General features: G+C 39.9%; 1 protein-coding gene across 5 annotated transcripts in view; it reads right to left on the bottom strand.

The window, feature by feature from the left end:
• Nucleotides 1–11,677, bottom strand: part of nrp1a (neuropilin 1a) — a 62,187-nt gene extending 50,510 nt beyond the window's left edge. The window contains exons 1-3 of one of the 5 annotated variants that reach the window (XM_052542630.1): nt 11,173–11,677; nt 9,687–10,011; nt 6,441–6,615 (exon numbers count right to left, since the gene is read on the bottom strand). In XM_052542630.1, coding sequence (XP_052398590.1) covers nt 6,441–6,615; nt 9,687–9,753 — 242 coding nt within the window. In that variant the 5' untranslated portion in view covers nt 9,754–10,011; nt 11,173–11,677. Of the gene's footprint in view, nt 1–6,440; nt 6,616–9,686; nt 10,408–11,172 lie in introns of those variants that run through there. The other 4 variants (XM_052542633.1, XM_052542629.1, XM_052542632.1 and 1 more) reach the window with 4 other exon arrangements.
• Nucleotides 11,678–13,371: the final 1,694 nt, after the last annotated feature.

The following is a 13,371-nucleotide window of genomic DNA, read 5'->3' on the forward strand; positions in this document are numbered from 1 at the left end:
TAAATTTGCCTTAGCGTGGGGCCCAAGTGGAGCTGAACCTGATCAAACCCAAATCCCCCTCCAACTGGTCCCCTAAGCTCAGAGCGGTGTGGGCTGAACCATAGCTGGGCAGGAGCCCCATCAATCAAAAATAAAGGGCCATTTGCGGCTCTGGCAGCAAACTAAACAAGGCCAGCATGTGCAGACATGGTGCATTAGCTCTACAACAGGATCACATCAATTAAAGCTTAGGCCCTTCTCTCTAGGGGATCTTAAAAAACCAGGTTGTCTCAAATCAGATCTTTAACCAATCTTGCTGAGAACCTCAACTCTTGGTTCCTAAGCAGTGGTTATTTCCCCTCATTCACTCTCTCTCTCTGTTTCTCGTAAGTTCTTGGATTCCATATTTGGGCCCCTGCATGGAAACATACTGCCCTGTTGCTAATGAGCTTCATCTAAACAAACTCAGGGATTTCTGTTCCACTGCATCTTTACACGTGTAATGCAGCAGTTCAGACATGAAGAACTTTTACTTTCTGTAGATTAATCCTTTTCCTGTGCTGTAATATTTCATATTACTATTGCTAAATGATATTTCATACTTAAGGTTACATTTTATTAGACAAAAATGTATACGCCCATGCATTTATGCACATTATAATTTTTTGGCATACACTAGCACACATACTGTATGGCCTCAGAGCTAATTGACTAATCAACGGGTTTTCTTTGACAACAGATTTCCTTACCTACTTTTTTTATTATTATATCACAAAGTAATATCTTCAAATCTTAATCCAGTGGTGAGATGAACAAATTCTTCTTTAATCATGTAACTTGTAATCATGTAAAGATCTACTCAAGAACATCTGGGCTGGAACAAAATGGAAATGAGCAAGATTTTGTTCACCTTCGATGGCTCACCGCAGAATACAGAAATTTCCATTCTGGGAAATCTGTTCTGTGTGGAAATCTGGGGAGACCTTGCCAAATTCTCTTTAGAAACTTCATCATTCTTTTGTAAGTGAGAGAATTTTGAGATTTGCTTCTGTGCTTTACTGCAACAAGGGAGGAGGTTCGCAGCTACTTTGGTCATAAATGATTTGGCTTACTCCTGCTTCTAAGCTGCATTTATCCAACTATAGCTTGCACATCCTGTCGTGTTTTTATTTCAATCTTTTACTTTTTACATCCTATCCATCCATCTGCCTCCTCCATCTCCTCACTTTCTAACACTTTCTCCCTTTTCTCCCCACTTCCCTACTTCATCACTCTCTCCTCCTCTCATTGATAAGCTCACGCCGAGCGGCGAAGTGCCTAGGCTTTCTGAGAGAGAGACGGAGCGCAAGAGAACGAGGAGGACATGAATCAAGCCAGTGACAGAACAGCAGGGAGGACAGCAGATGTCACTGAGAGAGAGAGAGTTTCAATCAGCCCGTCCTTCCAACACACGGGCCAAGGTGAAGCTCTTTAGCAGCGGAAAACCCCTTGCCCTGACGCACACATGCAGGAATATACACACCGCTTTAATCTTTCTCATTAGCCGGACCACTTTACAACCTCAAGTTTCTCAGAGTCATGTGAGAGGGTTAGAGGGCCAAGGAGAAAATGAGGTGATGAAATGCTTGCCCAAGAGTGGGAAAATGCATGACTGTGGAAAATGCAGAACACAAACAATTATTTCAGAGCTATAAACTGAATGTGCATAACATAGCTCAGATAACACGCTACTGGATGAATTTGATAAGAAAAAAAATCACATTGAAAATCTGATTTTATCTCAAATCTGAGCATAGTCGGAAACATTGTTGAGATCTCCTCGAGAAGACTCTCTTTATTGATTTGTAGAAACGTTTAACATAAAAAAATAAGAATAAAATAATATAAAAACACATATATACATACAATACACATACACGTCAAAACAATGGTATACACCAATATCCTGAAGTGATGCATGTTAAACCAAGTTACACAGAAAATAGATTCGGATCAGCTTCTTTTTAAAATCCTATAAAGGGATTCCATACTAAGGAATTCCCTTAACAATATATGTGATCTTTTTAAGAGCCAAGCAATGAGACAATTCTTGTAATCATTGTGTAAAATAAGGGCTTTTTATGTATTCCCAATGACAAGCTACTATAAGTTTTACTTGTAATAATAGAATATCAACATTTTCTTATCAGAGCTAGTTAAAGTGCAATTCACAGGAAAATATTTAGTATACAGGGTTCAGGACATTTAGGAACATTGTGCTTTAACAACAGAGACAAAAAAAAAAAAGTCTAAAACTTTTTCCCAAAAAAAGTTGCACTTGGGGACATTTCCATAAACAATGGTTTAAACCGTCTGAGAAACCGAGGATAAGAAGAGAAAGGGTAAAACAGTAGATCTCACAAGTACAATTTCTAGATTAAATTGTATGTTAAGAAGGCATTTTTCAATAAGATTGCCTAACAATAACTGTTTTCAAACAGGTTTTACAAAAAGATGTCATTGGTCGACCAGACACATAGCCACACCCCAAACTCATGCCATTGGTTAAAACGGTTGCTATGTTAATCTGGTCAGGATTCTCAAACAAACAGCAATGTTTTGAAAGCTCTACAGAATCTTCAACATCTTTTTAGTTTGGTTTCTCTCCTGTTCTCAACAGTAAACGTTAGCCTATGTGGGCACTATTGTGTATGTTTTTCAATGTTTATGCCTCATTCTCCATCTGGACTGGCTTTAGTAACACCACCTCTCTCTTGCTTCATATGACAGCTGCTGCCTCCTTTCCCTGTACCCAGAATCCAGCACAGATCCAGAACAAATATGATTTAGGAGCAGTCTAGAGACAAGAAACAACCTCCCAACACAGTGACCTACTCAGTGCGGTAGCAAAACAAAAATCCCTGCTTTGCGGTCTGCTTTCTGTCTGTTTGGTGACACAAAGCACATCAACCGTTAAGAGAAAAAATGCCATCTTTGTAAAACGAAACAGGAGCGGTACACCTGTTTTAGGAGCACAGAGTCGGGCACAACTCTCTACCTCTCATCAACAGCTCACTAATGACCCGCTGCTGGTTTTGATCCTACGATTACTTCCCAGACCCTCCCTAACAATAGATCGCCATGCTTATGTTTGTTAACAGGGGCCATAAGTATTTAAAACAATCTCTGTCAGCCCAATCCTCCACTGCCCAGAGGTCAAAGCATTCCCTAAACCCTCTAAAAAACCTCATCGTTGAGGATGAAAGGAGGTCTGTTGCATTCCATACTTCTTTGGTTTTCCCTTCCGTGACAACCGCTGATGAATGTTCATGCCATACGGCTCTCTCTGTGTTTACTCGTTGTGGAGGAGTGGAGAGGGCCAGCGTTAGGTGTCTGGAAGAAGCAGGGAGAGTTACGGCCATTCCCAGCCTGGCTATGGAAGCTCTCAGTGGGGGAGAGGAGACTCATGGGGCCCCTGTTCCACTGGAGCCCACGCAAACAATGGATCAAGACCTTGCCTGAGTGGAAGAGTCGTGTTGATATTCAAACACTTGTGAGATCTACTATTTTACCCTTTCTCTTCTTATCCTCGGTTTCTCAGACACACCATTATTAAACATCAACAGCAGGGCATCCGAGCAACTGAATGGTAGCGGAGCCATTGAGCGTGTATCTACTGTATATGAATTAACCCTAAATCTTCTTTATGAACTAAATCAAAGGCATCTACTGTTAGAGTCTCCATGACTAATCAGCTTTGTCCCAGTCTCCGAGCAGCACAGATCCAGGATGTGTGGTTTGTTTGGCCAGCAAAGACTGTATTTGCTCTCTCTGCAGGACATGTGGCACTTTGTGGGCTGACCCAGCAGGGCGGCGCTGAAGGTTGGTCACTGTAAAGCTGTGCTTTCTGACTTAGGGTTAGCCGAGGGCCTTTTACTGGCCTCCTTTGGGACCAATCTTGAGCAAGCATTCTCTGAATGCCATCTTGACTATTCACAAGAGCAAACACATGCACAAATCCAAACAGACCGGCCATTATTGTGCATTCTCTGACTAGGTACAAAGAATACTGCTTCAAGCAGTAAAGCTGATCTCTTTTGAGAGCAAAGCTACACTCTGTACTTTGCCACGTTTCAACAATTCCTCCATCCAATGCATCCCCTCACCACTTCAAGACAGGAATGTAACAATCGGGAGGAAATGTTTGATGGTTTTGTTTGGTCAGCGGATTGGGGCGCATCAATGATTCATAGTGCTGTCAGAGGAATGTGTTATCAGGAGAGGGAGGCCTCTGACACAACACAGTGCACACACACACACACACACACACACACACACACACACACACACACACACACACACACTCACACTATGACCTCACTGAAGTCCATATGCTTTAACAACATTAAATACACCAGTGCGACAATCTACAATGTTGCCCTCCCCCTTTTTTTTTTAAATGAACTTGCAGTCCATCCAGGTCATTTTATCAGAACAGAAAATAAATATATTCAAATATTACAAATAGTCAATTATATTTATCTAAGTATTCAATCAAAAGTAAATAAAAAAACCTCTCTCAATCTGTCCATTTGTTCCGGTCAGAAACAAAACATGCCAGAGATCATCACATGCATGCAACACCCAGTGTTGAGTCTGATCCGGCAGCTGTTTCTTTTCACAAGTGGACACGAAGCATTTCTTGTTTGCTTTGTTGATAACGGACATGTTATGCTGAGCATGTGCGTTCCATTTGTTGCTAATTAGATTGCTAGCGGTGCACTGAAGCGTGTGTTGTAGCTTCCCTCGTTCGGCAGTCCATCTGATAAAGAAGCCATTTCGGCCATCAACAGTTTCCATTATGCAAGATGCCCTTAATGTGTGTCCAGCTGAATCTGGGAGTCAAAAAAAAAACCTATTCTGCAGAAACCAGATCCACCAAACAGATGTGTATCTGGTCTCCGAATTGAATTAGCGATAGAGGTGGTGGTGGTGGGGTGTCAATCTCTGTCGCTCATAACTTCAGCCTATCACGACCGAAATTACTGAACAACTTTAAATTTGTTTGAATGGCTGTTCTCCACAGCAATTTAAAATGATAGATGTAAGTGGGGAGATTATAGAGTGGCACTGAATGCTGGTGAATGGCACACGCTGCCTCGGAGGGGGAAATACAACCGCAGCACGTTTTAGGAAGGGAAAGAAAGCCCTGAAGCTGAGTTCTAAGGGCATGAGTGTGTCTTCAAGTTAGCACTTAACGTAACTTGTACTGCTGTTTTATGAACCACATGCAAAGTCATAATGCAAAACCATATGATAAACAAGCATTTTGGAGATACAGATGTAGGCATAAAATGACTGCTTAAGAATTTAAAGCAAGCACAAAACGACATTCACAACTTACTTATATAGTTAATTAGGTTGTTGGATGTGTTTCAGGGGTGGAACAAGCTGTTATATTTTAATCGATTTTTAAGATATTTGGATTAAAGAGCATTAGTGAATCATGAGAAAATAAAAATGGCTAGTATCCAGTTTGTCCAAAAAATTGCAATTGATCTCAAATTGCAATTATGAAGTGTTTTCCAATCCTAAACAGTTCCCAGTACACTTTCAAGAGCTCACATTAAACTCATTTATATCCTCTGACTTCCTCATGAGCTAAACTTGCAATTCTTTAGCTTGAATTGTTCGAACACAGACAAACCATTGCTGGATAATATCATTAGGAGGGCTCATTATGTCCTCACCATGTGTCTATCCATGCTCCATTCGCTCCAATGTGTGTGTGTGTGTGTGTGTGTGTGTCTGGTCGTTTCTGGGCAGCGAAACCTGACCTCTCAGAAGAGACGGACCCCCTATGAGCAGACAGCGCGGGGTCATCTGGGGCTGTAAATCTCTGTAGGTTTACAGACACATGAAAAGGTAAAGATCCTGATAAACGGTGTCATTAATAAGCGGCATTCAGCGAACACAAAGGACTCCAGGAGGAAGACTATCTGGGTGGAGGGGATACAGTCACAGAGTCAGCCACACTCTGACAGTACAATGACGTCCCTCAGACCGCCAGCACAAACAAAGGAAACAGACGGATGGAGAAGGAGAAAGAGAGGAGAGAGAGAGAGAGGACTGGAAACAAGCTGCACCAACCAAACCACGTGTCCACTGTTGAATCATGAAGTTAAAATACAAAACTAGCTGTCAATACCTAATTGTTTCACCTTTTGGCACCTGCCAGCACAATGTGTAGGGGAAACTCCAACACATACAAGTGTTGACTTAAATTGTGTTATTTTTAACACATTTACACAAAAGTAAAAAATAAATGCTTTTGGAAAACCAACTGTAAATGAAATCAGCACTAAAGGAAGCCAAGCACACATGACGGTGTCTGCTCCACACCAGCTGAACGTCTTCACACACTCAAGCAGCACCAGCAGGTGGCGCACCTCCACACCAAATACTGCACACTGAACACTTACTTGCACTCTCTGTCTTCCAGGTCAAAGTGTGGGTTGAAGTTGATCAAAATCCTCTGGTTCGGTCCTGGAGCTGTAATCACCCATGTGCACTTCTGAGACGGGTAGTAAGACACCGGGTAACCGGGTGAAGTCAGGTAATTTGCACTACTGATTCTGATATTGTCCCCACATTTGTCTGAAAGAAAAGAAAATACAAATCATTCATGCGGAAATTCTGGGCACCAACATAGCTGAACCAGGTTTATCAGAAAGATCATTCTGATCGGCCAGTCGCACCAACCAACACCTCACAACTACTGTAGAGAAAGTGAAAATAAAAACTGTTTCCATGCTGCAAACACATTCTACGTTCAATGTGATACTGTCTTAATGGTTTATTATTACACCTAATACAGCAGCACTACTGTAGTTTGACATAAGAACGACTATGCCATTTCTCTCCAGACATTTACTAAAATAGAGAAAAGCTCCTCTAGTCATTTCTTGACCTATTTCTAAGCTCTAAATAAAGGCTTGATATTTTTGCCTACATTTAATGTCATTATGTGGGAGGGAAGCATGACCTTTGTCTCTCTCATGTTTTATTTATTTGCTCTTTCAACCACTCTACAGCTGATCAACACTGAATTTTAATCATATCCATAAACAACACACAAACTTTTGGAGCCCCACATGGCTCACGGTGTAACGGACATGTTTACATATCTACACTCACTTTTATTTAAAAAACATGAACACATTTAGACAGAAAATATGATCGCTTCAGTGTAAAACTGCCTGCATAACATATATGCAATTATAAAAAACAACTCAAGATATTTAAGTCTCAAGAATTTAAGTGTCAAGAATTTTCTCAATGCAAGTTTAATGCATTCAAAAAAATAATAGAAATACCTGTAAATTACTTTTTTATAATAAAAATGTCCAAAAGGGCCCAATCAGTAATAATTTTCACAAAGTTTATAACTATAATTAGTTATACTAGTATTTAACTAAACTTATTCACGACTAATTGGGCTTAAAGTTATTAGACGAACAGAAAACTTTAGGTAGCACTTAAGAAAAAAAGTTATTAATTATCTTAATAGAATGATATAACTTAACAACCATATAATTCGTAATTAAGTTATTTTCAAATATGAATAGAGTATATACGGAAATGTGTTTCATTACATTTTGTAAAATTCAAAGCACACGTCACTTTCATCTTTTAAGAAATATAAGGTAATACGCCTAAATATGCTGATGGTAATAAATAATGTAAATGAATAATATAATGTAAAATAATAAGACATGTAATAAATATTCACCTTTTTGCGAACAATAATATTAGTAATTTAAATGATTATAAAACACATCTTATCCTGCGAACACATTTGTCCACGGTCTGTGCTTTTATAGAACAGCGGGAAGAACTGGATAAAATGATTTGACATGTTTCCAGTGTCAGAAACAGCAGCAGGTGAGAGCAGGTGACCAGTCTGAAGAGGAAACCCCTCCTTTATAGGCTTTCCCCATCTAATCCCACGAAAAAGTCATTTCTAAGGCCGGGTTCACACCGCAAGCTGCAGCAGAGCAGAAGCAGCGCGTATTTTTTTCGGTGCCCATGTTAACAGATGAGAGCGTTCACACCGCACGCAGAGGCGGCGCGGCAGAGCGTAGCAGAAGCAGAGCAGAAGCAGCAGTGCCGCGATCGTTTCGGCGCTGGGTCTATTTTTGCAGCGCTGCTGACGCTCAGTTAAAGTGAAAGTACACCTTTGATGGACAAAATAAATATGATTTCACACAAAAAGTGCTCTAACTGCACAAAAAAAGCACATCTAGGGTGTTTTAACAAGAACTAGAGTATGTTACGAAAAGGAAATTAATATAAAAAATCTGTATAGAAGATAAAGTGACCATGGCCAAAATGATCAGGATCATGGCCAAAATACACATGTACTTAAACGAAAATTTGCCCAAAATTTGCATTAATGATATCTACTGTGTTCTTAGCAAATTACATAAAAAATGTATGATATTTAAAACCACATATTTTTATATTTTTTATTATAATTTTATTTTTAATATATATATATATATATATATATATATATATATATATATATATATATATATATATATATATATATATATATATTTTTTTTTTTTTTTTTTTTTACAAAATCTGTTAAAGTACTTACAGTTCTATCCAAAAATAGACTTTTTTTTGCCGAAATACAAAAACAACTTTAAATAATTTATATTGCTAGCTTAGCCTTGGAGATTTATTTATTATTAGTAGTATTCTTTTAATAACTAGGCCTATGTATTGGCAGAAGAACGGATGTCGTGCTAACAATCATAAACAACAGCACGTGGTGTCACAGGCGGTGGTCTTCAGAGTGCCCCTGGAAAGACAATAATGGACGACACTCGTCTCATTGTGGAAGTTGAGAAATATCAAGTTCTTTATGATCCACACAATGTACTTTATAAAGACTTGTAGGAGAAGGAAAAAGCATGGGATGAAGTTGCAGCGGCTCTTATTGCAGATGGTAATTAATTTTATAGTGTTTTTGACGTTTTCGCTGGCACACGAGCAAACAACTCAATATTTGATTCAAAATTGATTCAATTGGAACCATTTATTTACAATTTCTAAATTACACATAAGCACACAAATAACAAAAGCAGGTGATACATGCATATATAATAAACAAGTAAATGCTGATTTCAAGATGAGCAGGAAGTCAAGGCTGTGAACCATCTACAACACACATAATTTAAAACCGTTTATTAAATTGGTTTTCATGGTGTTTTTTGGTAAATTTGATTGCAAACAAACCCAGTGACAAGATGGTAATATGCACCACGTTCTCTCCTCTCTTTTACTCTTTTTAGTCTCCTTAATAACAAATATAGCGCGATGGCCTTTCTTCTATCAACAACACGTACTGCACGGAAAACAAAGACAGCAAAACAAAGATCCAACAAAAGTAACAATTAAATTATTAATTTAAAAAGCTTCTTGCCTAGTCTTTTTATTTAAATGTATTTTAAATGGGAAATAAAGCAATGCGAACGTACCCATTATAGAGCACTCTGACCAAAATCTGCTGTTCAGTTGCGCGCTGCCTCCGCTGCCGGTGTGAAAGCAAAATAGGCGCGCGCTGCTTCTGCTCTGCTTACCTGCTGCTAACGCGCTGCTTCTGCTCTGCTGAAACTTGCGGTGTGAACCCGGCCTAAGTTTCTGTTGACACTCACCGTTTTTGAAAGCACTGACGATGAGAAAGATTCCCGTGAAGAGGATCAACACTAATCCACAATGCATCCTCGATTCCTTGAGTTCTGCGTGTGAAAATATTCAAAATGTGAACAATGAAGGAAAAAGAAAATCCGTAAATGGTTGAACAGGGGTAATTCCTCTCGTTCGCAGGGAAGGAGACCAAAAGAAGGCATAAAAAGGTCTGCGCGCTGATGAAATGCGGGGTTTTGTGCGTCTTCAGGTCGCGTGCATCCTGCCATTCAGCTCTGGTTTCCTCTGCGCTCTCCCAACCGCGCTCCTCTCTCCTTGGCCATTCCCTTCAGCCTGTTAAAGAATGACAGAAAAGACGTTGCAGCTCCGCGAAATAGACGAGCAGACGTGCGTAATCCTGTGCGTAAAGTGAGAGCGAGAGAGAGATCGCGTGTAGATAGACTTTGGCTAAAAGTGGCTTGGAGACGCGAATCAGTCTGCGCGTAGTAACCCGGCGTTCTGCTTCGTCTCAAAATCTGAGTGAGGAGCACAAACATCTGGCGATTGGCTTTGCCATAACAGCGTCTTAAACAAGGGATACACCCCCTAAATTACGCTTCCCTTCTTCCCAGAGTGTGTTGCTCTGCCGTGTGCCAGACGCGCAGGGCTTTCTCATTGGTTTGATTACACATATGCAAAGCCCGACCTACACGGAGCCCAACCTCTCGTATATAAGAGCCCAAGACCTCTGTGAGACACTCCAGCCCTCGCAGTCGCGCGCCGTGGAAGGGTGACACGGCTGCTGTCCTTTATATCAAGCGACAATTGATCTTGCTGACCAAAATAACTAACTACAGTCAGTACAATAACAGCAGCGACGTTTAGCTCTCAAAACGAGCCACTGTATGGATTTTATAGCTACACGGAAACCGTCTCAAATAAGGAGTAAAAGTAATCTGCCATTTATTTTTTATCGACATTGTTTCTTATTTGAATCGTAGCTATCTATCTAATTTATATTTAGTATGTATTTTCTCCATATTTTATGTCTTTCCGTATTCGTACACATCCAAACACAAAATTAAAGACGAAACGAACGAACATTAGTATAGTTCCACCAGCTACCAGCGCAAGACGTATTATTATTATTAATATAGTTTTTATAATTTAATCCAGAACTTTGTTCAATATTGCACAGTTCTGACCAACAGGAGGATGAATTATACACATATATGGAAATATGTGCATAATGGGGCAACCTGCTTTTTCCTTTAAAGGGTTTATCACACTGAAATATGAAGCAACCAAGTCTCGTTACACTGCATGGTGCGTCAAAGCGCGCGCTTCATCCATAAATACGAACAGGAGCGTTGCGCGAGGGGACTTGCGCGTTACGAGCATATGGACAGATGAAATGCACGGTCGCGTTGATTTCGCTTCCGTCCTTATACTAAACGGAATATGTTTGTCACTTCAACCGAATCCTTTCTGCTTAGAAAAACAGTCAGCACTTGCCTACAAGCTGTCAAATCCGTTAACGTTCCGTGAAGTACGAGAAAATCCGTGTTGTACAGTCTCCTCAAATCCATAAACATCAGCTCCGGAGCCGATCGCGTCTCCCTCTCCGAAAACGAGTCAGTCCTTTCCACCTCCGCGTGTAGGCTTCTATCTATCCTTCATTTGGCTCTGTGCAGCAACCAGGAGTCACAGACAGCTGTCGCAGCCTACAGAGTCAGGCTGAAGTCTTCCAGTGGACGTGGGCTGTCTCGTGCACTCATCCAGAAGTCCTGCGCTCCGCCGCGCGCCACGGGCTCCGCGAGAACGCGAGTCCATCTAGAGAGCCTCATGCACGCCCTGTTCCACGGCAAACTGCCTACACATCCACACTCTCCTCTTCACAGAATCTGAGCACACTGGATGCAAAATAATCAGAATTTAAATACATCTTAGTCGCAATCGTTTGGAGATCACATCGCAACTTATTCTCAGCAAAGCTTGCAGTTCATACTAAACTGTATTTCGTCTCGGATTATATTGCATGCCTATCTGAACCTTTAGCAAAAGTGGACCTTCCGTTAAAGTGGGTCAAAGAGGTTTTATGACCGATTGCCCGTCTCTGAAGATAATCAAATGTAACAGTCATTAATAATTGTCTCAGGGTTCTTTGTGATGCTGAGCGAGCACATGATGGAAGAACCATCCTACAAATGATTTATGGTGCTTTTCAAATGATTATTGGATTAGAAAAGGTCTGTAGGCTGCTGTAGAAAACTCTGAGGTTTGTGAGGGTTTGTGCCATCTCACTTTAGCTGAAGATGTAACGTGGGACACCTGTAACAAATCATAAAACATACAACATTTGGATATTTCCTGCCTACATGGAACAAGATGTTCACATGCAGCTGATTGTAGTTGATTTTCCATGTTTCCTATCTAGACTTTGCTGGTCGTTTTATCATCATAAACTAACCTATTATGACCAAAAATTGAGGAGCTGGTTAGAGAAGGTAGACCGTGGATCAGTAACAAACCTCTAAACATCCCAGTTAAAGTTAATATGACATGGTTTTACTTCAGTTTTGTTTTGTAAATTATTTATTTTACAGTCAGTTGTAGCTACAGATCGTGGCAGACATGTAGGATAGTGATTTTACCCCATAGCCTGTTTACAGTTGTTTAGTCTGATAGTGTTCCACCAATCCACACTCTTTCCTACTTTATAACTGAAGTCATTTCTACAAAAGCAGCATTACACAGCGGATTCAGAACAGAAGGCCAGCTCACACTATTCACCACTGTGTGGAAGGGCTTAGCTTATGAATATTAACTAGGTGACGCTGACGTTGCTTGGTGACCTCTCTGCAGCGTCCAGTCACGTAAGCTAATTAATATTCATGAGCCAAGACCTTCAACATTGCAAGGGAAGCAGTACTAGCGAACTTCTTACTGCATACTGTGGCATGACAGGACTACAGAAGTCAACATTAGATTAAAATAATGAGAAAGGGCTATATCAAAATCATTAGATACTGATTCATAATTATGAGTGTATAGAAAGTATAAAGTATAAAAAGTATAAAGTATAAAGAGTAGAAATTGTGGGTTAGAAAGTTAAAATGTCATTATTATGACAAATTGTTGGTTAGAAAGACTTTTTATGAGAAAATAATGAGATAAAAAGCTGAAACTATGGGTTGAAAAGTACATTTTAAGATACTTTGTCATAATTATAATATACAAATATTTAATTATGGGTTAAAAAATGGCTTCAGCTGTCCCATTTAACTCTAAACACACAGAAAACCTTCTCAAAGTGTTTTTCTATCAACCAGAGGTCCCCTGACAGCATCTTTGAGGTTCATTTAGACCATGAACCCATTCATGAGGTTCATGAAACGAAATACTTGGGCATAAATCCAAGGATAAACACCTGAAGTTTCAAAGTCAAGACAACCATGTTTGCAGGAAAGTCAAATCAAGTCTGAACTGTTTTCGTTTTATAAGAGGAGAGTTGTCACATCACATGGCTTTATTGTTTATGCACACAATGCTTTTTTCACATCTGTCATACTGTATAACTGCATGGTCACAGACATCAGCGTCCACTTTGAAACCAGTTTTTTTCTCTATATAAACAGGCAATTAAGATCTTTGACAATAAACTATGAGATGGCATCATTGTGATATCATTCAAAAGCACAAGCTTTTTACTTT

Source organism: Carassius gibelio, chromosome A24 (genome assembly GCF_023724105.1).
Source record: "Carassius gibelio isolate Cgi1373 ecotype wild population from Czech Republic chromosome A24, carGib1.2-hapl.c, whole genome shotgun sequence".
Classification (NCBI taxonomy): domain Eukaryota; kingdom Metazoa; phylum Chordata; class Actinopteri; order Cypriniformes; family Cyprinidae; genus Carassius; species Carassius gibelio.